Below are 25,491 nucleotides of genomic sequence, written 5' to 3'. Positions count from 1 at the left end.
CAGCTTCCCATCCCATATCCTATCCCCTTTCATCTCCCATCCCCTCTCCCATCCCCTCTCCCACCCTGGCCCATCCCATCTGCTGTCCCATCTCCTGTCCCCTCTCATCTCCCATCCCCTATCCCATCCTGTCCTAGCTCTCATCCCCTCCTGTCCCATCCCAGCTCTCATCCCAGCTCCTCTCCCATCTCCCATTCCCTCTCCTGGTCCAGTCCCATCCCATCATCACATCCACTCTCCCTTCTTCCATTCCATCCCACCCTCTCCTATCCCTTTTCATCTCCTCTCCTTGCCAGTCCCCTTTCTTGTCCTCTCCCCTGTCCCTTCTTGTCCTCTCCCATCCCTTTTCCTGTCCCTTCTGTCCCATCCCTTCTATCCCTGCTCCCATCCTCTGTCTTCCTCTTCTCTCCTGTCCCCTCTCCCATCCTTTTTTTCCATCCTCTCCTGGTTACCTCTCTTGTCCCTTTTCCATCCCCTCTCCCACTCCCATCCCTATCCCAACCAGAGTGCAAAGCTCCTCGACCAAAAGTGGCCTGCATGTGCCCAGTTCCCGGTCCCTGTCCCCCCCCTCCCAGGGCTGGACCCCGGCATCTCTCAAGGTGACCTCCCCCCAGCCCCCCCAGAAGCAGGATTTGGTTTGAGTGCAGCTGCAGTCCTGGCAGGGGGCGGGGGGCGGGCTGTCCCCAAAAGGTCCGAGTCAGAAGCAAGAGCAGAATCCAACCCCAGCCCAAGCAGCAGAGCCCCAGGGGCAGCCTCTGGCTTTGCTCCCCTCTGGGGCCGCCGGGGCCGGGGAGCTGCCTCCCGACTCCCCCTGCCCCGCCACAGGGACCAGAGGCAGGGAAGGCCTTTGGGCTCCCCCCCGGGGGCGAATATTGGGGCTGGAGCCCTGCAGACCCCTCGGCCCAGCCCCACCTCGGCCCTCAGTGAGAAACCAAAGGAAAACCAAAACAGCCTCCCTGAGCCCCCCGGGTGCGGCCGGGAGCTGCCGGCTCCTTGCCGCCAGGCTTCGGCTTTCCCTTTCCCTCTCCCTGCTCCTTTTGTCCCTCTGCTTTTTGCTTACCCTTTCGACTTTTGCTTTTTGCTCCTTTGCCTTCTTCTTTTGTTTCCTTTTCTGGTTTTCCCTTTTTTTCTTCCTTCTCCTTTTCCCCTCTCCCCTTTCCTCTTTCCCCTTTCCTCTTTCCCTTTCCCCCTTTCCCTTTCCCTTTCCCCCCTTTCCCCTTTCCCCCTTTCCCTTTCCCCCTTTCCCTTTCCCCCTTTCCCTTTCCCCCTTTCCCTTTCCCCCTTTCCCTTTCCCCCTTTTCCCTTTCCCTTTCCCCCTTTCCCTTTCCCCCTTTCCCTTTCCCCCTTTCCCTTTCCCCCTTTCCCTTTCCCCCTTTCCCCCCTTTCCCTTTCCCCCCTTTCCCCCTTTCCCTTTCCCCCTTTCCTTTCCCCCTTTCCCTTTCCCCCTTTCCCTTTCCCCCTTTCCTTCTCCCCTTTTCCTTCCTTCCCCTTTTTCCTTTCCCCTTTTTCCTTTCCCCTTTTTCCCCCTATTCCTTTCCCCCTTTTCCTTTCCCCCCTTTTCCCTTTCTCCCTTTCACTTTCTTTCCCCTTTCTCCTTTCCCCTTTCCCTTTTCTCCCGCCTGAATCTTTAGTTTATTTTTTGGGGGGTGGCCCTCAGCAGTTAAAAGGAGGTTTTTACCCCCCCCTCCCCCCCCCCCCACCTGCAAGCCCGGACTCGGGCCGAAGCAGGAGGGCAACCCCCAAACCCCAGAGGACAGAGAACCCGGAGGAGCAGGGTGGGAAGCAGCCTGGGAAGTCCTGGGCTGGAGGCGTGGGGCCGGAGCGGGAGGGAGCTGGAGGGGCCGGGGCCGGGGCGGGGCCGGGGGAGGGGAGTGGGGGGTGGGCTCGGGAGGGCCAGGGCTCTGCGGACCTGCATCTTGTAGCAAGTTCTGTGTCTTTCCAATATCCTGTGTGTCAATGCTGCACCTCTCTGTATATTATGCACATAAAAGAAACGAAACAAACCCAAGTTTCCTTGGAGTAAGATAGGACAGACCTCAGCAGCAGTCAGGTACTAACCGCTCCTCCTCCTCCTCCTCCTCTTCCCTCTCTCTGTCTCTCCCCCCGCCCCCTCCGCCCCCACCTCCCCGGCGGGTCCGTCTGGGTTGGGCCATGGGGGCTGAGCTTCCCCAGGCTGGGAAGAAGGAGCTGGGGAGGAGGGAAGGGTTTGGGGGGAGGGGGAGGAAGGGAGAGGGGAGGATGGGGGCGGGGGAGGGGGGGGGGAGAGAGGGAGGGGAGAAAAAGCGGAAACCTCCCCCCCCCCCCCCCAAAATAGCCTTACTCGACCCAAGTCGTCTCGATCTTGTTCATCAACTTGAAAACAATAAAGTGAACTGCATGGAAAGCTGGAGCCGAGCCCGGCCCCTGCCCGCGGCTGTGGTCTTTGGGGAGAGCCTCACCGGCTGGGGAGGCTCCTGGGCAGCTCCCTGGAACCCTTGGGCCCTGAGGACTTTCTCCTGGAGGTCTCCTGGGGGGGTGGGGTGGGGGTTGGCTCCTTTCTCCTCAATTTCCTTCTGCTCCTTCCTCCTCAGCTTCCTTAACTTCTGCTTCTTTGTCATCAGCTTGCTTTTGTTCTTCTCCTTCCTTCTCTCCTTCCTTTTTTTTCTGCTGCTTCTTTCCTCTCCTTTTCCTTACTGTTCCTTCCTGCTTTCCTTTTCTTCTTGCTCCTTCCTTCCTCTCTTTTTCCTTACTGCTCCTTCCTCCTCTCCTTTTCCTTACTCTTCCTTCCTCCTCTCTCCTTCTGCTCCTTCTTCCTTTCTTTTTTCTTCTGCTCCTTCCTCCTCTCCTTCTTCCTCTCTCCTTTCTTCTGCTCCTTCCCCCTATCCATTTTTCTTTGGCTCCTTCCTCCTTTCATCCCCCCCCGCCCCCACTCTGAGCCCCTAGGGAGGGAATCCCTCACGGCTCCGACCAAAGCTGCTGTTCCTTTGGTGCCCTGCACTCAGTTCCTGGGGTGCTCAGGTGCTGCTGGTCCCTGGCCCCCAGCTGCCCTCACCCCAGGGAGGAGCCCTCCTGAGCTCTGCCCCCAGCAGAGGTCCTGGGTGGAGGCAGCATTTGAGTCAGTCCAAGGCAGGGGAGGGGATGGGGAGGGGATGGAGGTTTGAGGGCTCCTGGCCCCCTGAGGACAATCTGATGCCAGCAGCCTTGATCCGTTCTGGATTGGCCAATCGAGGAGGAATTTGATGTTTCCAAAAGGAAAAGCTGGGGGTGGGGCTGGGGTGAGGGGGTCCTGCCCTGGGTGGGGGGAGCTGCAGTCTGGGCAGCTTGGAGGGTGTTGGGACAAAGCTTGAGCCTGGGCCGAGGGCGTCTGGGGACAAAGCCAAAGCAGCTTCTGCCTTCGGCAACCCCACCCCGGAGCTGGGCTGGGGCTGGTCCTTGTCCCTTCTGTGTTCCCAGGGTGGCCTCTATGTGTGACCAGGGCCGAGCTGAGCCGCGCCTCACGCCCGGGGAAGCGCTCCGTGCTGCCACCGTGTGTGCAATGGTCGGCACTGCAGCTGAGCAGCGGCGTGTGCTGCCCTGTGGTCTCTCAGTGCTGCCACCGTGTGTGTGATGATCGGAGCTGCAGCTGAGCAGCGGCGTGTGCTGCCCTGTGGTCTCGCAGTGCTGCCATCGTGTGTGTGATGATCGGAGCTGCAGCTGAGCAGCGGCGTGTGCTGCCCTGTGGTCTCTCAGTGCTGCCATCGTGTGTGTGATGATCGGAGCTGCAGCTTTGCAGCGGCGTGTGCTGCCCTGTAGTCTCGCCAGTGCTGCCACCGTGTGTGCAATAGTCGGCACTGCAAGCTTTGCAGCAGCCTGTGCCGCTGTGGACTCTCAGTGCCGCAGCCTAATTGTGCCGAATGCTTGGAACGCCTGAAATTGCTTAGGGGAGAGAGGGGAAGAGGGGGGAGAGGGCCTGGAGCCCTGCCTTGGGCACGAGCCTTGCGCCCCAGGGCAGGGCTCTTTGTATGTCTGCACCGCAGCCTCCTGAGGCATTGCTAGAGAGGTCTGCAGGGGTCAGGAGAGGTCTGCAGGAGCTCTGTAGAAGTCTAGAGAGGTCTGTAGGGGTCTGAATAGAGGCTAGAGAGGTCTGCAGGGGTCTGAATGGGATCAGTAGGGATCTGCAGGAGTCTGCAGGGGTCAGTGGAGGTCTGCAGGAGGTCTGTAGGGGTCTGCAGGATCTGCAGGTGTCACTAGAGGTCTGCAGCTGTCTAGAGAGGTCTGTATGGGGTCTGCAGAGCACTTGAGGGGTCTATAGAGGTCTGTAAAGGTCTGCAGAGGTCAGTAGGAGTCTATAGAGGTCTGCAGGGCTCTGGAAGCCTCTGCAGGAGGTCTGTAGGGGTCTGTAGAGGTCTCTAGAGGTCCATCTGGTAGAGGTCTGTACTGGTCCAAGATCATCCAGGCCAACCTCAGCCCAAAACCCCTCCATGGCCACCAAACCCTGGCCCCAGGTACCATGGCCACAGGGTCCTGGAGCCCCTCCAGGCCAGGGAACTCCACCACCTCCCTGGGCAGCCTGGGGCCAGGTCTGGACAGAAATTCTTTCTCAAGGCCAGCCTGAGCCTGCCCTGGGGCAGCCTGAGGCCAGCTCCTCTGGTCCTGGCCCTTGGCCCCAGAGCCCAACCCCCCCCTGGCTCCAGGCTCCTCTCAGGCACTTGCAGGGAGCCAGGAGGTCTCCCCTCAGCCTCCTCTCCTCCAGCCTCAACCCCCCCCAGCTCCTCCTCCCCTGCCCTCTCCTCCAGCCCCTTCCCCAGCTCCATTGCCCTTCTTCAGCCTCTCTCTGGCCTTCCTCCCAGCCTTGGGTGTGAGCAGAGCTCCCTCCCAGCTCTTCCTCACCGCAGAAAGTCTCCTCCTGGGGACCTTTCTTTGCCTGTTTGCAGTGGCTGGGAGCCCATCAGCTGTGGCTGATGAAAGGCTGCTGGGTGCCATAAATCAAAGCTCCTCTGCTCCAACTAATCCCTGGGTGTGGAGGAGCAATTAGATGACAAATTGTGCCTGCAGAGAGCTGTGTTTGCTCAGCCAGGGGCTGCCCAGCCTGCCCTTCAAACCTACCCCAGGGGATGCCAAGTGAGGAGCTTCAGGGGAGCTGTGCCCAGCTGCAGCTTGCACAATCCACAACCCTTGGCCTCAGCTCCCCCAGGTGGAGGTTGGGACCTTTGCCCTCCCCCTGCCCCCATTTGGGGTTTGCCCAGCTGGGGTTGTTTGAGCTCAAGGTGATAGTGCAGGGTTTGTCCTTGCAGGGCTCAGTCACATCAGCCCAGCCTGGAGGGGCTGGGAAGGGACCTCTGGAGCTCCCCCAGCCCCAGCAGGGCAGCCCCAGCAGCTTGCCCAGGGGCACAGTGCCCAGGGGGGGTTGGAAGCTGCTCCACAACCTCTCTGGGCTCAGCCTGCTCCTGGCCTCCAGCAGCCTCCCCCCAAACTGCTTTCTCCTCCTGCCCTCCACTCTCTGCCCCTTGCCCCCTTGCCCTGGCCCTGGGCACCACTCAGCAGCTGCCAGCCCCAGCCTCTTGCCCCCCCCAGCTCCTTCAGCTCTTGCTGAGCATTGCTCAGAGCCCCTCTGGGCTGCTCTGCTGCAGGCTCTCAGCCCCAGGGCTCAGCCTCTGCTCCTCCCAGAGCTGCTCCAGGCCCCTCAGCAGCTTCAGAGCTTCCACTGCACTCTTCCTGCATCCTGCAGATGTTGATGGTGCAGAGGTTGGTGCAGATGTTGGTGCAGATGTTGGATGCTGCAGATGTTGGTGCAGATGTGGGTGCAGAGGTTGGATGCTGCAGAGGTTGGATGCTGCAGATGTTGGTGCAGATGTGGGTGCAGAGGTTGGATGGTGCAGAGGTTGATGCTGCAGAGGTTGGATGCTGCAGATGGTGCAGATGTGGGTGCAGATGTTGGATGCTGCAGATGTTGGATGCTGCAGATGTTGGTGCAGATGTGGGTGCAGAGGTTGGATGATGCAGAGGTTGGATGCTGCAGATGGTGCAAGATGTGGTTGCAGAGGTTGGGTGGTGCAGATGTTGCCAGCTGCACCTCCAGCCCCTCTCCCCCTGCTGCAGAGGAGCTGCCTGTGGAGAGGCCAAGCTGAGCTCTGCAGCTTCCTGACCTGCAGCTGCTCCATCCCTGGAGCCAAAGCTCAGCCCCAGGCAGGTGGCAAAGCTCCAGGGGAAGGAGGCTGAGCTGAAAGCCTCTTTTGATGTCCCCAGAGCTGGCAGATGCAGGTCACACCCCTCCAGGGCTGATCCTGATCCTGCTCCTGGATGGACCTCTTTGTGGAGCCCTCAGAGGTTTCCTTATCTCCTGGGAACCGAAGCTTGCTGCTGGTTTCTGTCCCTGAGGGTGATAGAGCTCTCCTGGTGCCATGGACTCTGCTCCCCCAGCTCCCAGGGCCCAGGCTGTTGGCACTCTGGAGAGCAGCTTCAGGAAGAAGGGAGCTGGGGGCAGGAGTGGAGAAAAGGCTCCTGGCCTGCAGCTGGGCAGGGGAACAGCCTCTGGGGAACCTTCTCCCTAGGCTCAGGTGGTGCAACAAGAGTGGAGCTGGGAAGCAGATACACAGTTAGGTTGGAGGAGAGCTTCAGGACCATCAAGGCCAAGCACTGATCCTACTCTGACACAGCCATGGCCTCAAGCACCACAGCCACACAGCTCCTGAGCACCTCACATCCTGGAGCTCTTTGGGACCTAAGATCTTGATGGATTTGGGACTTGAGGTCTTGGAACTCTTTGGACCTGAGGGTTTTGGAGCTGAGGTCTTTGGAGCTGAGGTCTTGGAGGGTTTTGGAGCTGAGGTCTTTGGAGCTGAGGTCTTGGAGGTCTTTCCCAGCCTGATGATTCTGTGATTGTATGAAATGGCCTCAGGCTGCAGCAGGGGAGGTTCAGGTTGAACATTAGGGTAGGGACAGAGTAGGGCTTGACCTGCTGGGAAGCAGCTCCATGGAGAAGGACCTTGGAGCCCTGGTGGGCAATGATCTCTCCATGGGGCAGCAACCTGCCCTGGAGGCCAAGGAGGCCCCAAGGGGGTCCTGGGGGCAGCCAGAGGAGTGTGGCCAGCAGGGCAAGGGAGGTTCTGCTGCCCCTCTGCTCTGCCCCAGAGAGGCCACAGCTGGAGGAGGCCTGGGGCCAGCCCTGGGCTCCCCAGCTGCAGAGGGCCAGGGAAGGGCTGGAGAGAGGCCAGGGGGGGCTGGGAAGCTGCTGGGGGGCCTGGAGCAGCTCTGGGAGGAGCAGAGGCTGAGAGCCCTGGGGCTGAGAGCCTGCAGCAGAGCAGCCCCAGAGGGGGCTCTGAGCAAATGCTCAGCAAGAGCTGAAGGAGCTGCTGGGGGGGGCAAGGGGCTGGGGCTGGCAGCTGCTGAGTGGTGCCCAGGGCCAGGCCAAGGGGCAAGGGGCAGAGAGTGGAGGGCAGGAGGAGAAAAGCAGTTTGGGGGGAGGCTGCTGGAGGCCTGGAGCTGCCCAGGGAGGCTGTGGAGAGCTTCCAGCCCCCCCTGGGCACTGTGCCCCCTGGGCAAGCTGCTGGGGGTGCCCTGCTGGGGCTGGGGGGGTTGGGGGAGCTCCAGAGGTCCCTTCCCACCTCACGATTCTATGCTGAGGAACAATTTCTGCCCTGCAGGAGTGGTCAGGGCCTGGCCCAGGCTGCCTAGGGGGTGGTGGTGGAGTCCCCATGCCTGGAGGTGTTGCCTGGTGGCCACGGTGGGGTTGGGCTGCTGCTTGGACTCCACCATCCTGAAGGTCTTCTCCCACCAACCCAAAGGCTCCAAATAAAGGAGGACTCCTGGGAATGAGGGAGGGGGAAAGATCCCAGCTGGGGGCAGCTGGAGGAGTGGTTGGGGAGCAGGCTCTGGAGCTTTCCCTCTTTGGGGCCCTTCGAGCAGGGCCAAACTGAGGAGGACATCTGAGGCCCTCCCAGGCTGCAGAGGAGAGCTTTAGCTCAACCTGCAGCTGCAGCTTGCCTGGGGGCAGAGGGAGCTGCTGGTGGCCTTGCCAGGCAGGATTGATGTCAAGCTGGCAGCAGAGGGCCCCTGGATCCTGGAGGCTTCCTGCCAGGGGATTTGGTTTTGTTTGGTTGGCTTCTGCTTTGTTTTCTCAGGGCTTGGTTCCTAAGCTTGAAGCAATTCCCTGCTCCCCTGCCCAGCCCCTGCGGGTTTGGTCCTGGAGGACTTCATGGAGCTGCTGGGGAGGCTCCAGAGGAGGCCACCAAGAGAGCAGAGGCTGCAGAGCCTCCCCTGTGGGGCCAGGCTGGGGTGATTGGGGCTGCAAAGGCCACATCTGAATGTCCCCCCCCAGGGGAAGCCTTAAGAAAGGAGGCAAAGGATGGAGGTGAAAACATCCTGAGGGGGTTGGGGGTGGCCAGGCTGGGGAAGAGAAGGCTGCAGGGAGAGCTCAGAGCAGCTGCCAGGAGCTGAAGAGGCTCCAGGAGAGCTGGGGAGGGACTTGGGATGAGGGCTGGGAGGGGCAGGGTGAGGGGAGATGGATTGGAGCTGGGAGAGGAGAGATTGAGAGTGGAGAGGAGGAAGTGAGGCCCTGGGGAGAGCCTGGCACAGGCTGCCCGGGGGGGCTTGGCTGCCCCCCTCCCTGGAACCATTCAAGGTCAGCTTTGCTGAGGCCCTGGGCAGCCTGCTCTGGCTGGAGCTGTCCCTGCTGGCTGCAGGGGGTTGGCTGAGATGCCCTTGGAAGGGTTCCTTCCCAATTCTGTGAGCCTGTGGCTTGTCCTCCCTTGCTCCTTTACATCCTGGTGCTGCTTGGAGAGGATGAGTTGAGGACCTCTTGTTCTGGAGTGAAGCAGCCCCAGAGTGGCCCAGCCTGGAAGGGAGCTCAGAGCTCATCTCCAACCTCCTGCCATGGGTAGGGACAGCTCTCAAGCCAGACCCAGCTGCTCAGGGCCTCATCCAGCCTGGCCTTCAGCACCCCCAGGCAGGAGAGTGCTCAGCCCCATAGCCAGACAGGGAGTCACCAGCCCTGGAGGTTTGGATGAGGAGCTTGGGGCCATGACTTAAGAGTTGTGTGCAGGCAGGTCTGGGAGCCATGGAATGGGCTGGGTTGGAAGGGAGCTCAGAGCTCAGCTCCTCCAGCCTCCCAGGGACTCCTCTCAGCCAGGCTCAGCTGCTCAGGGCCTCATCCAGCCTGCCCCTCAGCACCCCCAGGCAGGAGCAGCCACAGCCTCCCTGGGCAGCCTGGGCCAGGCTCTCAGCAGCCTCCTGATGAAGAACTTCTCCCTCAGCTCCACTTCAACCCTGCTCTGCCTCAGCTCCCAACCATTGCCCCTGGGGCTGGCTCCAGCCCCCCTCAGCCAAAGTCTCTCTGCAGCCTCCCTGCAGGATCCCTTCAGGCAGCTCTGAGGTGCCCCTGGAGCCTTCTCCCCTGCAGGCTGCTCCCCACCTCAGCTCCCCCCAGCTGCTGGAAGCAGCTCTGAGGTCCCCCCTGGGCTTTTTGAGCTCTCCTGGGTGGGAGCTTGGGCAGCTGAGAGCCTTCTGCTGGGCTGGGCTGGCACAAAGCCTCCTCTGAGCCCTTCCTTCCTCTCCCAATCCCTCTCATCCTCTTTGCTCCTGGCTCTGGGCTTGACCTTTCCCAACAAAGCCTCTTTTGTCTGCAGGACCTCAGGGCTCTGGGGGTTGTTGATTCTTTGCCTTCTTTACCTGTTGCTCTTTCCGCCCCCCCCCCCCCCCCAATCCCTGGCACCAGCCAGCAGCAGCACAAGGAACCATTCTCTGAGCTGCTGCTGCTGCTGCTGGACTTTGCTTGTTTGCAGGAGGCTGCTGGAGAACAAAGGGCAGCAGCTGCCTCCCTGGAGGCCAAACGGAGGAGCAGGAGGAAACTTGGCAGCAGAAGAGCAGCCCAGGGCCAAGCAGGTCCAGGCTGAGGTCCCAGAGAGGCCCAGGGCCAGGCTGAGGTCCCAGAGAGGCCCAGGGCCAGGCTGAAATCCCAGAGCAGCCCAGGGCCAGGCTGAAGTCCTAGAGCAGAAGTGGGGGAGCTGAGTGGGGAAGGGGCAGCAGGGAGCTGGGAGGGGAAGGGCTGCAGGGAGCTGGGTGGGGAAGGGCTGCAGGGAGCTGGGTGGGGAAGGGGCAGCAGGGAGCTGGGAGGGGAAAGGCAGCAGGGAGCTGGGAGGGGAAGGGCTGCAGGGAGCTGGGTGGGGAAGGGGCAGCAGGGAGCTGGGAGGGGAAAGGCAGCAGGGAGCTGGGAGGGGAAGGGCTGCAGGGAGCTGAGTGGGGAAGGGCAGCAGGGAGCTGGGAGGGGAAGGGCAGCAGGGAGCTGGGAGGGGAAGGGCTGCAGGGAGCTGGGTGGGGAAGGGGCAGCAGGGAGCTGGGAGGGGAAAGGCAGCAGGGAGCTGGGAGGGGAAGGGCTGCAGGGAGCTGAGTGGGGAAGGGCAGCAGGGAGCTGGGAGGGGAAGGGCAGCAGGGAGCTGGGAGGGGAAGGGCTGCAGGGAGCTGGGTGGGGAAGGGGCAGCAGGGAGCTGAGTGGGAAAGGGCAGCAGGGAGCTGAGTGGGGAAGGGCTGCAGGGAGCTGGGTGGGGAAGGGGCAGCAGGGAGCTGAGTGGGGAAGGGCTGCAGGGAGCTGGGTGGGGAAGGGCAGCAGGGAGCTGGGAGGGGAAGGGCTGCAGGGAGCTGAGTGGGGAAGGGCTGCAGCGAGCTGAGTGGGGAAGGGCAGCAGGGAGCTGGGTGGGGAAGGGCAGCAGGGAGCTGAGTGGGGAAGGGCTGCAGGGAGCTGAGTGGGGAAGGGCTGCAGGGAGCTGAGTGGGGAAGGGCAGCAGGGAGCTGGGTGGGGAAGGGCAGCAGGGAGCTGGGAGGGGAAAGGCAGCAGGGAGCTGGGTGGGGAAGGGCTGCAGGGAGCTGAGTGGGGAAGGGCAGCAGGGAGCTGAGTGGGGAAGGGGCAGCAGGGAGCTGGGTGGGGAAGGGCAGCAGGGAGCTAGGAGGGGAAGGGCTGCAGGGAGCTGAGTGGGGAAGGGCTGCAGGGAGCTGAGTGGGGAAGGGGCAGCAGGGAGCTGGGTGGGGAAGGGCAGCAGGGAGCTGGGAGGGGAAAGGCAGCAGGGAGCTGGGTGGGGAAGGGCAGCAGGGAGCTAGGAGGGGAAGGGCTGCAGGGAGCTGAGTGGGGAAGGGGCAGCAGGGAGCTGGGTGGGGAAGGGGCAGCAGGGAGCTGGGTGGGGAAGGGCAGCAGGGAGCTAGGAGGGGAAGCCCCAGCTCCCTTAGCCCGGGCTCCCAGCAGAGCTGCCCCAGCCCTGGCAGCCTCTCTGTGGCCTCCTCTGGCCTCCCCCCAGCAGCTCTGTGTCCTCCTGCTGCTGGGGACAGCAGAGCTGGAGGCAGGAGTGGAGCTGAGGTCCCAGCAGGGCAGAGTCCAGGGGCAGGATCCCCTCTGCTGCCCTGCTGCCCACCCTGCAGGCTGGAGGTGGCTGTGAGCAGCCTGGGCTGGGGGGAGGTGTCCCTGGGCAGGGCAGGGGCTTGGAGCTGACTGAGCCTTGAGCTCCCTCCCAGCCCTTTGGCTCTCTGGCCGAGGCTGCGCTGCTCGCCAGGGCTCCTGCGGCGCCGCGGATCCGCTCGGGCAGGCAGGGAGCGAGGTGCTGCTGCCTGGGCTGCCCTGCAGGGCCCTGCCCGGGTGCCACAATCCTGGCTGGGAGGGCTTGAGCTGCAGCCTGGCACCGAGGTAGCCCCCAGCCAAGCTTCCCCACCCCCCTCGGGGGGGAATTCCGTGCCGGGCAGGACCCCTTCAGCAGCGCAGGAGGAAGAGGAGGGGAGGGGCTGCCCGGGGGGGCAAAGCCTTGCACGGGGCTGGATTTAGGGAGGGAAGGGAGGAAGGAGGCAAGGAGGGAGGGAGGGAGAGAGGGGGTGGCAAGGGCAGGGTGGCAGCACCCAGTGTGTCCCCACGGCCGGGCTGGGAAGGAGCTGCTTTGGCAGAGGGTGGTGGCAGAACTGGAAGAGCAGGGCTGGAGCAGAAGGTCGAGGCAGAGGTGTGGGCAGGGCAGGCGGGGGGAGGGCAGGGCAGGGGGCTGGGGGAGGGTGGTGGGTCACTGTTTGAGGGCACCGGCGGCAGCCGCGCTGGGAGAACTGGAATGGCAGAGAGCTCTGCCTGAGTCAAGCAGGGGGAAGGTGCTGAAGGATCGCTGCTGGCTCCTCCCTGCTCCGTGCCAGCTCCAGGAAATGTGGGCTTCAAAGAGCCCTGCACCAGGCACCCTCCTGCTGCCCCCTCCCCCTCCTCTGTCCTCCCCCGCTTCCCATCCAGCCCCTCTGCCTGTTTCTCCTTCCTGGGGTCAGTGGCCAGCAGCTGCTCAGGGATTTGGGGGACACAGAGTCCCTGCAGGGTGCTGGGAGGGAGCTCTGGGGAGCAGCCAGGCCAAGCCCCCTGGCACAGCAGGGGCACCCAGGGCAGCTTGCACAGCTTGGCATCCAGGTGGCTCTGGGAAGCCTCCAGAGATGGAGACTCCACCACCTCTCAGGGCCGCCTGCTCCAGGCCTCCACCACCCTTAAGTTCCTCCTCAGCTGCAGGTGCAACCTCCTGGCTCCCACTTTGTGCCCCTGGCCCTGGGCACCACTCAGCACAGCCTGGCCCCAGCCTCCTGCCCCCCAGCCCTGCAGTATTGATCAGCATGGATCAGATGCCCCTCAGGCTGCTCTCCTGCAGGCTGCAGAGCCCCAGGCCCCTCAAGCTTTCCTCAGAGGAGAGACCCCAGAGTCCCAGCTCCCCTTGCCCACCCCCCCTGCAGGCACAGGGACACCTCCAGCCGCATCAGGCTGCTCAAAGCCTCACCAGGTTTGGTGCTGAGAGCTTCCAGGCCCCTCAGCACCTCCCCAGCCCAGGCTCCCTGCTGCTTCCCTGGCCAGGCAAAGCATCTCCCAAGCCCTGCCCTGCTCCTGCCACCACAGCAAGTGCCCTGCCTGCTGCCACCCAGCCCTGCAGCCAGCTGCAAGCCTCTTGTGTCCTGCACTGCAGCTGCCTGCAGAGCCTGGGAGCAGCTCCAGGGGCTCAGCTTTGCTTTTCGGTTTCAGCTCCTCCTGAAAGCTGCTCACAGAGGAAGTCCTGCCCGGGATCAGCTCCTGCAGCCCTGCCTGGGGACAGCTCCTGCAGCCCTGGCCAGGGAGAGCTGCTGCAGCCCTGCCCGGGATCAGCTCCTCCATCCCAGCACCAAGACTTTCCAAACCCTGATGCAGCTGCACCTCTGCTCCTTGAGCCCTGATGCAGCTGCACCTCTGCTCCTTGAGCCCTGATGCAGCTGCACCTCTGCTCCCTGAGCCCTGATGCAGCTGCACCTCTGCTCCTTGAGCCCTGATGCAGCTTCACCTCTGCTCCTTGAGCCCTGATGCAGCTGCACCTCTGCTCCCTGAGCCCAGATGCAGCTGCACCTCTGCTCCTTGAGCCCTGATGCAGCTGCACCTCTGCTCCTTGAGCCCTGATGCAGCTGCACCTCTGCTCCTTGAGCCCTGATGCAGCTGCACCTCTGCTCCTTGAGCCCTGATGCAGCTGCACCTCTGCTCCTTGAGCCCTGATGCAGCTGCACCTCTGCTCCCTGAGCCCTGATGCAGCTGCACCTCTGCTCCTTGAGCCCTGATGCAGCTTCACCTCTGCTCCTTGAGCCCTGATGCAGCTGCACCTCTGCTCCCTGAGCCCAGATGCAGCTGCACCTCTGCTCCTTGAGCCCTGATGCAGCTGCACCTCTGCTCCTTGAGCCCTGATGCAGCTGCACCTCTGCTCCTTGAGCCCTGATGCAGCTTCACCTCTGCTCCTTGAGCCCTGATGCAGCTGCACCTCTGCTCCCTGAGCCCTGATGCAGCTGCACCTCTGCTCCTTGAGCTCTGATGCAGCTGCACCTCTGCTCCCTGAGCCCTGATGCAGCTGCACCTCTGCTCCTTGAGCCCACACAGAGCTGCACCTCTGCTCCTTGAGCCCTGATGCAGCTGCACCTCTGCTCCCTGAGCCCTGATGCAGCTGCACCTCTGCTCCTTGAGCTCTGATGCAGCTGCACCTCTGCTCCCTGAGCCCTGATGCAGCTGCACCTCTGCTCCTTGAGCCCACACAGAGCTGCACCTCTGCTCCCTGAGCCCTGATGCAGCTGCACCTCTGCTCCCCCATCTCCCCACCACCAGGTTTGGTGTTGAGGAGGTTCCAACCCCTTGCATTGTCAGGCTTGGAAGGGGCCTCAGGGATCCTCTCTTGGCTGTGGCTCTTGGGGTTGATGTTTGCAGCCAGCTCAACCCCTTGGGGTTTGGTGGTTGGGGTTTTTTGTGCCCCTCCAGGTCCCCTCCTGCCCCTCCCCCGCCCCAAGGCCTTGCTCTTTCTCCAAAACTCCCTTTTATTCACAATAAATAAGAAGCTATCTTACAAAGATCTCCACACAACCTCCCCCAGGCAGCTTCCTCCTGCAGCCACCAACCTCCAGGGCTCCCCCAGCACCACCTCACCTCTGCCAGGAGCCTCTCTGAGCAGCCTGGGCCCCATGCTGGGGAGAGAAAGGGAAAGGTTCTGCTGTGTCCCCCCCCATCCCCTGCCCCAGGTGATCATTCCTCCTCCCTGGTGGCATCTGGATGGGATCCCATCTGACACAGGGGGGAAACCCCTCTGAGCATCAGGCACAACTCACACCTAGGAGGGCAGGGGGGAGCTGGGTGGCTGCAAAGCTCCAGCTGAGAGATCTTGGCCTGGGCTGAGAGCCCTTGGTCTGCGTTGGGAGCCCTTGGCCTGGGTTGGGAGCCCCTGGTCTGGGCTGGGAGCCCTTGGCATGGGTTGGGAACCCCTGGTCTGGGTTGGGAGCCCTTGGCCTGGGTTGGGAGCCCTTGGTCTGGGCTGGGAGCCCTTGGCATGGGTTGGGAGCCCTTGGTCTGGGTTGAGATCCCTTGGCCTGGGTTGGGAGCCCTTGGCTTGGGTTGGGAGCCCCTGGTCTGGGTTGGGAGCCCTTGGCCTGGGTTGGGAGCCCCTGGTCTGGGTTGGGAGCCCTTGGCATGGATTGGGAGCCCTTTGCCTGGGCTGGGAGCCCTTGGCATGGGGTGGCTGAAGGTGAGCTGGGAGAGGTTGTAGCACTGATGGAGAAGGGTTCTGCAGGGGAACACTGCAAGGCTCCTTCCTTCCTTGGTCACTGGTGGTGGTCTTTGGGCTGAAAGACTTTGGCTTGGAGAGTCCTACTCTAGCTGTGGTGCACACATGGAGGCTTCCTCCCCCTCCTTTCCCTTGGCTTTGGGAGGGTTTTCCAACTCCTCCTAGGGTGGGGTCAGCTCCATGGACTTCTTCCTCTCCTCTCTCTGCTCTTCCCACTCCTCCTCAGGCTCGTAGGTGCCCTTGATGATGGCCACCCTGTCTGACATGTTCATGCAGTAGGGCACAAGGATGTAGAAGTAGAGCAGAGCAGCCAAGCAGGCCCCAAGGATGGGTCCAACCCAGAAGACCTGGAAAGCAAGCAGGGAGAAGGTGAGAGCAGGCCTGGGAGCTCATCTCCCCACCAGCCCTTGCTGCTTCAGCCTTCCCTTGCTCCCCAGCCTTCCCTTGCTCCCCAGCCCTCCCTTGCTCTCCTGCCTTCCCTCCTTCTCCAGCCCTCTGCTCTCCTGCCCTCCCCTTGGTCCCCAGCCCTCCCCCTGCTCTCCAGCCCTCCCTTGCTCCCCAGCTCTCCCTTGCTCTCCAGCCCCCTTTCATCCCAACCCATCCCATCCCCTCAACCAACCCCTCCTAACCCATACCAACCCATCTCATCCCCTCAGCCAGCCCATCTCAGGCCACCCAGGGCATCCCAGCCCATCCCAACCCACCCTATCCCCTCAACCAGCCCAGCCCAACCCATCCCAACCCCTCAGCCAACCCCTCCTAACCCATCCCAACCCATCCCATCGTCTCAGCCAGCCCAGCCTGGCCCTCCCAGAGCATCCCAGCCCCTCCCAGCCCCTCCCAGCCGGCTGCTGCTGCTCACCCAGTGTGCAGGGCTGAACCTCCTGACGATGACCGCGGGCCCGAAGGACCTGGCAGGGTTCATGGAGCAGCCTGTGAAGTAGATCTGGCAGAGGGGAGAGGGCAGCAGGGGGAGAGGCATCAGCAGCTGCAGCAGGCACCAGCAGCTGCCCAGCAGCAGGGAGCAAGAATGGATCCCTGGGGTCCTGTCTCTTGTAGAGAGGTGCAGAACCTCCCAGCAGCAGACCCTGCCCCAGGCTGCCCAGGGAGGCTGTGGCTGCCTCCTGCCTGGAGGTGCTGAGGGCCAGGCTGGATGAGGCCCTGAGCAGCCTGGGCTCAGGGGGAGGTGTCCCTGGGCAGGGCAGGGGCTTGGAGCTGGCTGAGCTCTGAGCTCCCTTCCATCCCAAACCCCTTCCATGGTCTCTGGGTTGCCCTGAGGGGCCCAGGGCTGCAGCTGAACCTGGGAGCCCTGCAGGAAGGTTTTCTCCCAGCACTGCTGCTGCTTTTCCCTGGCTGCATTCCAGGCTCAGCTCCTCCCCAGCAGACCACAGGGATCCTTTCTCTTTGTTTTTACCTTTGCACAACCCAAGACACAAAGCAGAGAGGACCCAGGCAGGTGGAACTCTTTAGAGGGCCAGGGAGCTCTCACCTCTGCCCCACTGCTGCCTGGAGAGCAGAGAGAGCAGAGCAGGACCTGCAGCCCCAGCAGGGGAAGTCCTCTCTGTGCTTGCCCATGGCAGGGGATGCTTGGAGCTGGCTGAGCTCTGAGCTCCCTCCCAACCCAAACCCTTTCCACACTTCCTTTAGCAGCCCAGGGAGCTGTCACCTCTGCCCCACTGCTGCCTGGGAAGCAGAGAGAGCAGAGCAGGACCTGCAGCCCCATCTGGAGCAGTTCCCCTCTGCCACTCTCCTGCCACACCTGAGAGAGCTCTGAGGCTGAGGAGCAAATCCCAAGGCAAACCTCCAGAGCTCTTCCTGCCCCTGTAGCCAAATCCCTGCTGAGGCAGAGGCTCTTCTGGCTCTGCTCCTGGCCTTTGTTCTGCAGCAGCAGAGCTCAGGGGGGAGTCCCAACCTATCCGGAGCCTCTGCCCTGTGCTCCTGCCTGGACACTCACCCCCCACCAGGTGTCCTACAGCCACGGAGAGGCCGATGGAGAGCGCCGGGGAGCCGACGCTGCCGCCGCGGCGGTTGTCGGTGGAGGCGAAGATGCAGGCGGCCAGCTGGAAGGTCAGGATGATCTCCACCACCAGGGCCTGGCCGGGGGTCACGTTGTTGTTGAGCTGCCAAAACCAGCGAGAGAGGCAAGGATTGGCCACCCCGAGCAGGCTCCTGCTTGGCTGCTTTGCTGCTGGGCTTGGGTCGGGAAAGCCAGGCAGGGGAAGCTTCCCCGGAGGTCTCCTGGGCAGCCCTGGGGCTCCAGGTGTGATGGTGGCAAACACTTGGCTCCTGCTCCTCCTTCTCCTTCCCCCCTTCCCCCTTCCCCTTCCCTCTCTCCTTCTCCTTCTTCTTCTCCTTCTCCTTCTCCTTCTCCTTCTCCTTCTCCTTCTCCTTCTCCTTTCCTTCTCCTTCTCCTTCTCCTTCTCCTTCTCCTTCTCCTTCTCCTTCTCCTTCTCCTTCTCCTTCTCCTTCTCCTTCTCCTTCTCCTTCTCCTTCTCCTTCTCCTTCTCCTTCTCCTTCTCCTCCTTCCCCTTCTCCTTCTCCTTCTCCTCCTTCCCTCTCTCCTTCCTCCTTCCCCTTCTTCTCCTCCTTCCCCTTTTCCCCCTTCCCTTCCCCTTCTCCATCTCCTTCCCTTTTCTGTGCAATGTCCCAGACTCTCTCCCTCCCCAGAGCCTCCCTGCCCAGGGCTCTCCACACCTCTCCCCACCTGCTCATCTCCACAACACTCAGAGCTTCCCCACCAAGTTCCACAGCTCTTTGTCCTCTTCTCCTGCATTCCCCTTCTCCTTGAGCCAGGCTCTTGGATCCCAGCTCTTCTCCTCCCCCACTTTGTGGATCTCCTCCTGGGGAGGCTGGGGAGCAGCCATGGCATGGGCTGAAGGGTGAAGGCTGGGCTGAAGGTTGGGATGAAAGATGAAGGTTGGGATGAAAGATGAAGGCTGGGATGAAGGCTGGGATGCAGGTTGAAGATTGGGATGCAGGTTGGGATGAAGGGTGAATGCTGGGATGAAGGCTGGGATGAAAGATGAAGGTTGGGCTGCAGGGTGGGCTGCAGCCATGGGGGGGCTGTGCTGTTACTGTCTCAGTGCCCCTGCACTGAGCCCTGGCACATCTCAGGTGGCCCCAAGCCCAGTGGCCATGGCAAGGAGAGAGTGATCCAAGCCATCCCAGGCTGGGTTCTAGCCAGGACTGCCTGCTCTGGGCTCTGGAGCTTCTAGGAACAAGACCTTGCAGCACCTCCTGCCCTGCGCTGCCCTGAGGGCTCCAGCCCTGGATGTGCAACCACGGCCAGCGGCCTGCACTGCTCCCAGCCCAAGCTGCTGCCCAGTACTGCCCCAAAGGGGTTGAGCCCCCAGGATGGCTTCCACCCCTCCTCCAAGTGCACAAGCCCCAGCCCCATCCCTCTGGCAGTGTAGGAACCTTGTGCTGAGACCCAAGCAGGCTCATGCAGTCACCTCCCTGGGCTGGGGAATCAGAAGGGTAATCTCCTCCTGTAGACCTCCCTTGATCTCCAGACCTCCCTTGATCTCCAGACCTACCTTACTCTCCAGACCTTCACCCTCCAGACCTTCCTTGTCCTCCAGACCTCCTTCACTCTCCAGACCTCCTTTACCTCTCCAGACCTCCCTTGATCTCCAGACCTTCACTCTCCAGACCTCTTTCAGACCTCCAGACTTCCCTTGATCTCCAGACCTACCTTACTCTCCAGACCTTCACCCTCCAGACCTTCCTTGTCCTCCAGACCTCCTTCACTCTCCAGACCTCCTTTACCTCTCCAGACCTCCCTTGATCTCCAGACCTTCACTCTCCAGACCTCTTTCAGACCTCCAGACTTCCCTTGATCTCCAGACCTTCACTCTCCAGACCTCCTTCACCCCCCAGACCTCCCTTGATCTCCAGACCTCCCTTGATCTCCAGACCTCCTTCACCCTCCAGACCTCCCTTACTCTCCAGACCTTCACTCTCCAGACCTTCTTCACCCCCCAGACCTCCTTCACCCCCCAGACCTCCTTCACCCTCCTTCTTCCCCTGCCCCTTGCAGCATCCCCACAGCTCCTTCTCCAGCTCTTCTCCCCCACCTCTGCTTCCCAGTCCTCCCAGTGCAGGGCTCGCAGTGGGCTTCTGCTCCCCCCCTGCCCATACTGGTTTGGCTGGGCCCTGCTGCCTGCCCTCCCCCGTCCAGGCCGGCCCAGCTCTGATCCCAGCACTAATCTGCAGGTGGAGAGGCTGCAGCAGAGAGGATCTCAGCGCTGCTGGTGACTCACCCAGGCCCCGGGGACAGAGGAAGCTCCTATTAAAGGAGCTAAAAAACAGGCAGCTTGTTGCCCCACAATGCACAGCTGGCAGCTCCACGCTCTGCTGCCCTTTGCTGCCCTCCCAGCCCAGCCCCAGCCCCAGCCCCAGCCCCAGCTCCAGCCCTCTGGCAGTGTAGGGACCTTGTGCTGAGACCCAAGCAGCCTCATGCAGTCACCTCCTTGGGCTGGGCAATCAAGAAGGGTAATCTCCTCCTGCAGACCTCCTGTGCTCTCCAGACCTTCTTCACCCTCCAGACCTCCTTCACCCTCCAGACCTCCTTCACCCTCCAGACCTTCTTCACCCTCCAGACCTCCTTTGCTCTCCAGAGCTCCTTCACCCTCCAGACCTCCTTCACCCTCCAGACCTCCTTCACCCTCCAGACCTCCTTCGCTCTCCAGACCTCCTTTGCTCTCCATCCCTCCCTTGCTCTCCAGCCCTCCCTTGCTCTCCAGCCCTCCCTCACCCTCCAGCCCCTTTCCTGCCTTCCAGCCCTGGGGTTGGGTTCTGAAGCACCCAGCAGGGGAAAAGGAATGCAGGGGAAGAAGACAAACACTGGGACTCCGGTGGGGCAAGCTCTGAAGAGGGAGGGAGGGAGCAGGGCAGAGAGGTGTGCAGGGAGATTCCTCAGCCAGGAGAGCAGGGAAGGTGCCAGGGAAGGAAGGGGACAGGGAAAGAAGGAAGGTGCCAGGGAAGGCGCCAGGGGAGGAAGATGCCGGGGAGGAAGGTGCCAGGGAAGGAAGGTGCCAGGGAAGGAAGGAAGGTGCCAGGGAAAGAATGTGACAGGGAAAGAAGGAGGGTGCCAGGGGAGGAAGGTGCTAAGGAAGGCAGGAAGGTGCCAGGGAAGTTGGCAGGGGAGGAAAGCACCAGGGAAGGCGGCAGGGGAGGAAGGTGCCAGGGAAGGCGGCAGGGAAGGTGCCAGGGAAGTCGGCAGGGGAGAAAAGCACCAGGGAAGGTGGCAGGGGAGGAAGGTGCCAGGAAGGTGTCAGGGAAGGCGACAGGGGAGGAAAGCACCAGGGAAGGTGGCAGGGGAGGAAGGTGCCAGGGAAGGTGGCAGGGAAGGTGCCAGGGAAGGCGACAGGGAAGGTGCCAGGGGAGGAAGGTGCCAGGAAGGCGGCAGGGAGGGAAGGTGCCAGGAAGGTGCCAGGGGAGGCGGGTGAGGGTCACTCACGGCGTTGATGGCCAGGTTGCCACGGGTGTTGGCCGGGGTGACCCCGTAGAGGATGCCGGCGCCGGCGATGGCCCCGGCCAGCTGCGCCAGGACGTAGCAGAGCATCCGGAGGAAGGAGATCTGGTTGCCCACGAAGAAGGCGATGGTGACCGCGGGGTTGATGTGGGCGCCGCTGATGTGGCCGAAGGCCTGCACCAGGGTGCCGATGGCCAGGCCGAAGGCCAGGGCGATCTGCAGGATGCTGGGCAGCGCCGAGGGCCACTTCAGCGCCGAGCCCAGGCCGATGAAGACGAAGATGAGGGTGGAGAGGAACTCCACGAAGACGGAGCGGGCGAAGGCCAGGGTCAGGATCTCCCTCTTCATGGTGGCGGCGGGGAGGGAGGCAGAGGAAGAGGAGGAGGTGGTGGAGGAGGAGGAGGAGGCGGCGTGGGGTGGCTCTGCTGGCTGCAGGCTCTGCTGCTGCTGCTGCTGCTGTCTGCAGCCGGTGGCAGGGCCATACCTATCTATATATGCAAGAGCTGCAGCGGCTGCTCGCCGGGCGGCGTGGGTGGAGCTGGGGAATTGGCCAGGCCTCCCAAACCTGCAGCTGAAGCTGGGGAAGTTTCCACCCGAGGAGACCTTGGGAGCCTCTTGGTGAACCAATGACTCAGCCCTTGGTGGCATTTCGGGCTCCTGCCCTCTGCAAACAGGGAGCCCCCACGGGGAGGCTCCCGCCATGGTCGTTAGATAACGAAGTTGTGTAACCCACGAGGCCGAGGTCCCTCCTCTGCTCTTCCCTTTTGCTGCCTCCTCACCAGCTGCTGGCTGGGTGAGGAGCAGAGGTGCAGCTGCATCAGGGCTCAAGGAGCAGAGGTGCAGCTGCATCAGGGCTCAAGGAGCAGAGGTGCAGCTGCATCAGGGCTCAAGGAGCAGAGGTGCAGCTGCATCAGGGCTCAGGGAGCAGAGGTGCAGCTGCATCAGGGCTCAGGGAGCAGAGGTGCAGCTGCATCAGGGCTCAGGGAGCAGAGGTGCAGCTCTGTGTGGGCTCAAGGAGCAGAGGTGCAGCTGCATCTGGGTTTGGAAAGTCTTGGTGCTGGGATGGAGGAGCTGATCCCGGGCAGGGCTGCAGCAGCTCTCCCTGGCCAGGGCTGCAGGAGCTGTCCCCAGGCAGGGCTGCAGCAGCTCTCCCCGGGCAGGACTGCAGGAGCTCCCCCTGGCCAGGGCTGGAGGAGCTGTCCCCAGGCAGGGCTGCAGGAGCTGATCCCGGGCAGGACTTCCTCTGTGAGCAGCTTTCAGGAGGAGCTGAAACCGAAAAGCAAAGCTGAGCCCCTGGAGCTGCTCCCAGGCTCTGCAGGCAGCTGCAGTGCAGGACACAAGAGGCTTGCAGCTGGCTGCAGGGCTGGGTGGCAGCAGGCAGGGCACTTGCTGTGGTGGCAGGAGCAGGGCAGGGCTTGGGAGATGCTTTGCCTGGCCAGGGAAGCAGCAGGGAGCCTGGGCTGGGGAGGTGCTGAGGGGCCTGGAAGCTCTCAGCACCAAACCTGGTGAGGCTTTGAGCAGCCTGATGTGGCTGGAGGTGTCCCTGTGCCTGCAGGGGGGGTGGGCAAGGGGAGCTGGGACTCTGGGGTCTCTCCTCTGAGGAAAGCTTGAGGGGCCTGGGGCTCTGCAGCCTGCAGGAGAGCAGCCTGAGGGGCATCTGATCCATGCTGATCAATACTGCAGGGCTGGGGGGCAGGAGGCTGGGGCCAGGCTGTGCTGAGTGGTGCCCAGGGCCAGGGGCACAAAGTGGGAGCCAGGAGGTTGCACCTGCAGCTGAGGAGGAACTTAAGGGTGGTGGAGGCCTGGAGCAGGCGGCCCTGAGAGGTGGTGGAGTCTCCATCTCTGGAGGCTTCCCAGAGCCACCTGGATGCCAAGCTGTGCAAGCTGCCCTGGGTGCCCCTGCTGTGCCAGGGGGCTTGGCCTGGCTGCTCCCCAGAGCTCCCTCCCAGGCCCAGCACTCTGACTTCCTGCACGTAGCTGCCTGGGATGGTGGAGCCCAGCCTGGTCCCTCTGAGCCTGCCTGGGGACCTCTTTGTTGTCCTTCTGCTTTGCTGCTCCTCGCAGAGCCCTGGGTGTGGGTTCCAGCAGCACTGGGGGGGGGGTGGGGGGGTGCTCAGTGCCTGTGGCCAGGGAGGGTGGCTCCTGTCCCTGTCATCTCAGGCTCTTCTCTGCCTTTGAAGCTCTTGCTCAACCAGGGTTTGCCCCTGGGGATGCCAGCAGGAAGCCAGAGGCTGTGCATGGGCACAGGACTTGTTTGTGGCTCCTGTCATGTCCCCATGGCTCTGCCCTGCACCTCAGGCTGTCCACCTGGGCTGGCAGGGAGTGGAGGGGGAAGCTCTTGGTGCTGGGGGGCATCAAGAGGAGGGTGGCCAGCAGGGGCCCGGGAGGGTCTCCTCCCCCCCTGCTCTGCCCTCCTGAGACCTCACCTGGAATACTGCATCCAGCTCTGGACTGCCCAGCTCAGGAGGGACAGGGAGAGGGAGTCCCAGGGATGCTGAAGGGACTGCAGCACTGCCTGGAGAGGAGAGGCTGAGAGCCCTGGGGTTGGTTAGTGTGGAGAAGACTGAGAGGGATCTGATCAATGTCTGTCAATAGCTGAGGGCTGGAGGTCAGGAGGGAGGGGACAGGGCCAGGCTCTGCTCAGCTGCACCCTGGGATAGGCCAAGGGGCAGTGGATGGAAACTCTAGCCCAGGACAAGGAACTTCTTCACTGTGAGGGTCACAGAGGGACCTCCAAAACTCATCCAGTCCAACCCCCCTGCAGTCAGCAGGGACATTCCCCACCAGAGCAGCTTGCTCAGAGCCTCCTTTGGCCTCACCTTGAAGATCTCCAGGGATGGAGCCTCAGCCACCTCCCTGGGCAGCCTGCTGCAGAGCTTGCTCCTCACAGCCAGCCTCAATCTGCTCTGCAGGGTGTTGTCGGACAAGAGGGGACATGGGTCCCAGGAACACCTGTGCAATTCAGGCCTTGAAGAATTCTCTGTTGATAATATACTGGCGGAGAGGAGATGTGAGAAAGTGCTGATTGCTTGGTATGCTGAAGTCCAGCTGCCCCTGAGATGGGAGGCAAGCAAGATAAGGAGGAGGCGAGATCTGGGAAAGAGAGCAATTAGGCTGGATAGAAGAATTCCACAGAGTTGTGAAAACAATGATGTAACCTGTTAGAGAGCAACCAATAGTATGTTGCCAAGTGGGCATAATTATAGCAAACTGTATATAAGATGTGTCTGATGCTCAATAAAGTGGAATCCGCTGATCAAATTGGTCGTTAAAGCGGCCCCCTTCTTGCAGTAGCAGGGCAAGGAGAGAGGACCACAGGGATTCTGTGGTGCTCCTGTGGTGCTTCTGTGCTGCTCCTGTGATGATGCTTCCCTGGTGCTTCTCTGATGCTCCTGTGGTCCTTCTTTGGTGCTCCCTTGGTGCTCCTGTGGTGATGCTTTTGTGGTGATGCTCCTCCTGTGATGCTTCTCTGGTGCTCTTGTGATCCTTTTTGGTGCTCCTATGGTGCTCCCTTGGTGCTCCCTTGGTGCTCCCGTGATGGCTTCTCTGATGCTCCTCTGGCACTCCTGGGGTTCTTTGGCTTCCTTCCTCCAGCCCTCCCCAGAGCCCTGAGCTCAGCAAGCAGCCCTGGAAAGCCTCCATGGACCCAGGGCTCCGTTCCAGCCTGGGTTCCTCTGCTGGTGCTGGAGGAGATCCCAGAGCTGCAGCCCAGCTCTCCTGTCCTAGAAATTCCCTCTCCAGTGCTGTGCTCTGGAGAAAGTTTTGCAAGCAGCTATTTCAAGGCATCCTGGGCAGCTGCCAGCGGCACTAATTGCCTCCCTTCAGCCCTGTCTGTGCTTCCAGCTGGATCAAATCCTCCTGCTCCCCATCCTCCTGGTGCCCACTGCCAGGAGCCTGCTGCTGTGTGCTGCCAGCTCCTCAGCCTTCTGCCCCACAGCAGCCAAGCAGCAGCACAGAGCTGGAAGGGCTCCTCCTGGGCTCTCACCTGTGGCCTTGGGCTGGAAGGGAGCCCCAGAGCTCCCCTTGGCCAGCTGGGCAGGGACACCCCCAACTCCAGCAGGCTGCCCATGGCCACATGAGGGATAGAGCCTCAACCACAGCCCTGGGCAGCCTGCCCTGGGGTCTCACCACCCTCATGGTGCAGAACTTCCTCCTGATGTCCACTCTCAATCTCCCCTCTCCAGCTCCAAGCCATCCCCCCCTCACCCTGCCACCCCCAGCTCTTGTCCCTGGTCCCTCCCCAGCTCCCCTGGAGCCTCTTCAGCTCCTGGAAACTGCTCTGAGCTCTCCCTTGGAGCCTTCTCCAGGCTCCACAGCCCCAACTCTCCCAGCCTGTGGCTCCCAGCAGCTGCCTGGGAGATCAACTCCGAGCAGGTTGGGAATGCTGCAGGCACCTCCCAGCCCTGCTGCTCCCCCAGCAGCCTGCCCTGCAAACCCTCTTCTGCTGAGGCTCTTTGCCTGCCTCCCCTCCCTGCCTGGGTCCTGCTGCTGCCTCCCCACCTCGGGCAGGTGTCGAGGAGGCTTCAGCAAGCTTCCTCCTCCTGGCTGAGTGCCCTCCAAGGACCTTGCCTGAACCGAGGAGGGCCCTCGGTGTGTCAAAAGGAATGGCATTAGGCAAGGTGGTGAAGGAGACACCCCGCAGATCCCTGCTGACAGAAGGACACCTACGTGGTAGGGTCATGCATGCCTTGATTCACCCCTGGGCTGCTGGAGGCAAGGAGGCTTCCAGTGTTGGCAAGGAGGAGAGGTTCAGCTCCTCTCCAGGCTCAGCCTGCCTCCTCTCCCCTCCTCTTCCTCGCTGGAGCTGGCAGCCCCAAGCCCATCGCCGCCTGCCCTGGGGACGGTGCCTCGGGGTGGGGGAGGAAGGAGCCTGAGCCCATCGTGGGCTTGGGGTGCAGGGCTGCCTGTGTGGGAGGAAGGCAGCTGGTGCCTCATCCTCGCCTGGGGCCCTGCTGAGGCTCTGCCTCACCCAGGAGGTGTGTGTGTCATTAGCTGGCTACGTGTGCTGGG

At 62.4% G+C, this 25,491-nt stretch overlaps 2 protein-coding genes across 2 annotated transcripts in view; one reads left to right on the top strand and one right to left on the bottom strand.

Annotated features, from left to right (window-relative positions):
• ANKRD52 (ankyrin repeat domain 52) overlaps positions 1 to 3,450 on the top strand; it is a 9,434-nt gene extending 5,984 nt beyond the window's left edge. The window contains exon 7 of the mRNA XM_068170477.1: positions 3,433 to 3,450. Within this exon, the coding sequence (XP_068026578.1) occupies positions 3,433 to 3,450 (18 nt within the window). The remainder of the gene's footprint in view (positions 1 to 3,432) is intronic.
• A 10,803-nt stretch (positions 3,451 to 14,253) lies between these two features.
• Positions 14,254 to 20,925, bottom strand: AQP5 (aquaporin 5). Its single transcript, XM_068170458.1, has 4 exons — positions 20,467 to 20,925; positions 16,962 to 17,125; positions 15,868 to 15,952; positions 14,254 to 15,352 (listed from the first exon to the last, which is right to left on the bottom strand). The coding sequence occupies exons 1-4, from the start codon at positions 20,827 to 20,829 to the stop codon at positions 15,167 to 15,169; spliced, it is 798 nt and encodes a 265-aa protein (XP_068026559.1). The 5' UTR covers positions 20,830 to 20,925; the 3' UTR covers positions 14,254 to 15,166.
• Between the last annotated feature and the right edge of the window lie 4,566 nt (positions 20,926 to 25,491).

Source organism: Melanerpes formicivorus, unplaced genomic scaffold, assembly GCF_026170545.1.
Source record: "Melanerpes formicivorus ecotype bairdi unplaced genomic scaffold, bMelFor1.0.p_v2 SCAF_399, whole genome shotgun sequence".
NCBI classification, from domain to species: Eukaryota; Metazoa; Chordata; class Aves; order Piciformes; family Picidae; genus Melanerpes; species Melanerpes formicivorus.
This window is presented reverse-complemented; position numbering and strand designations above follow the sequence as displayed.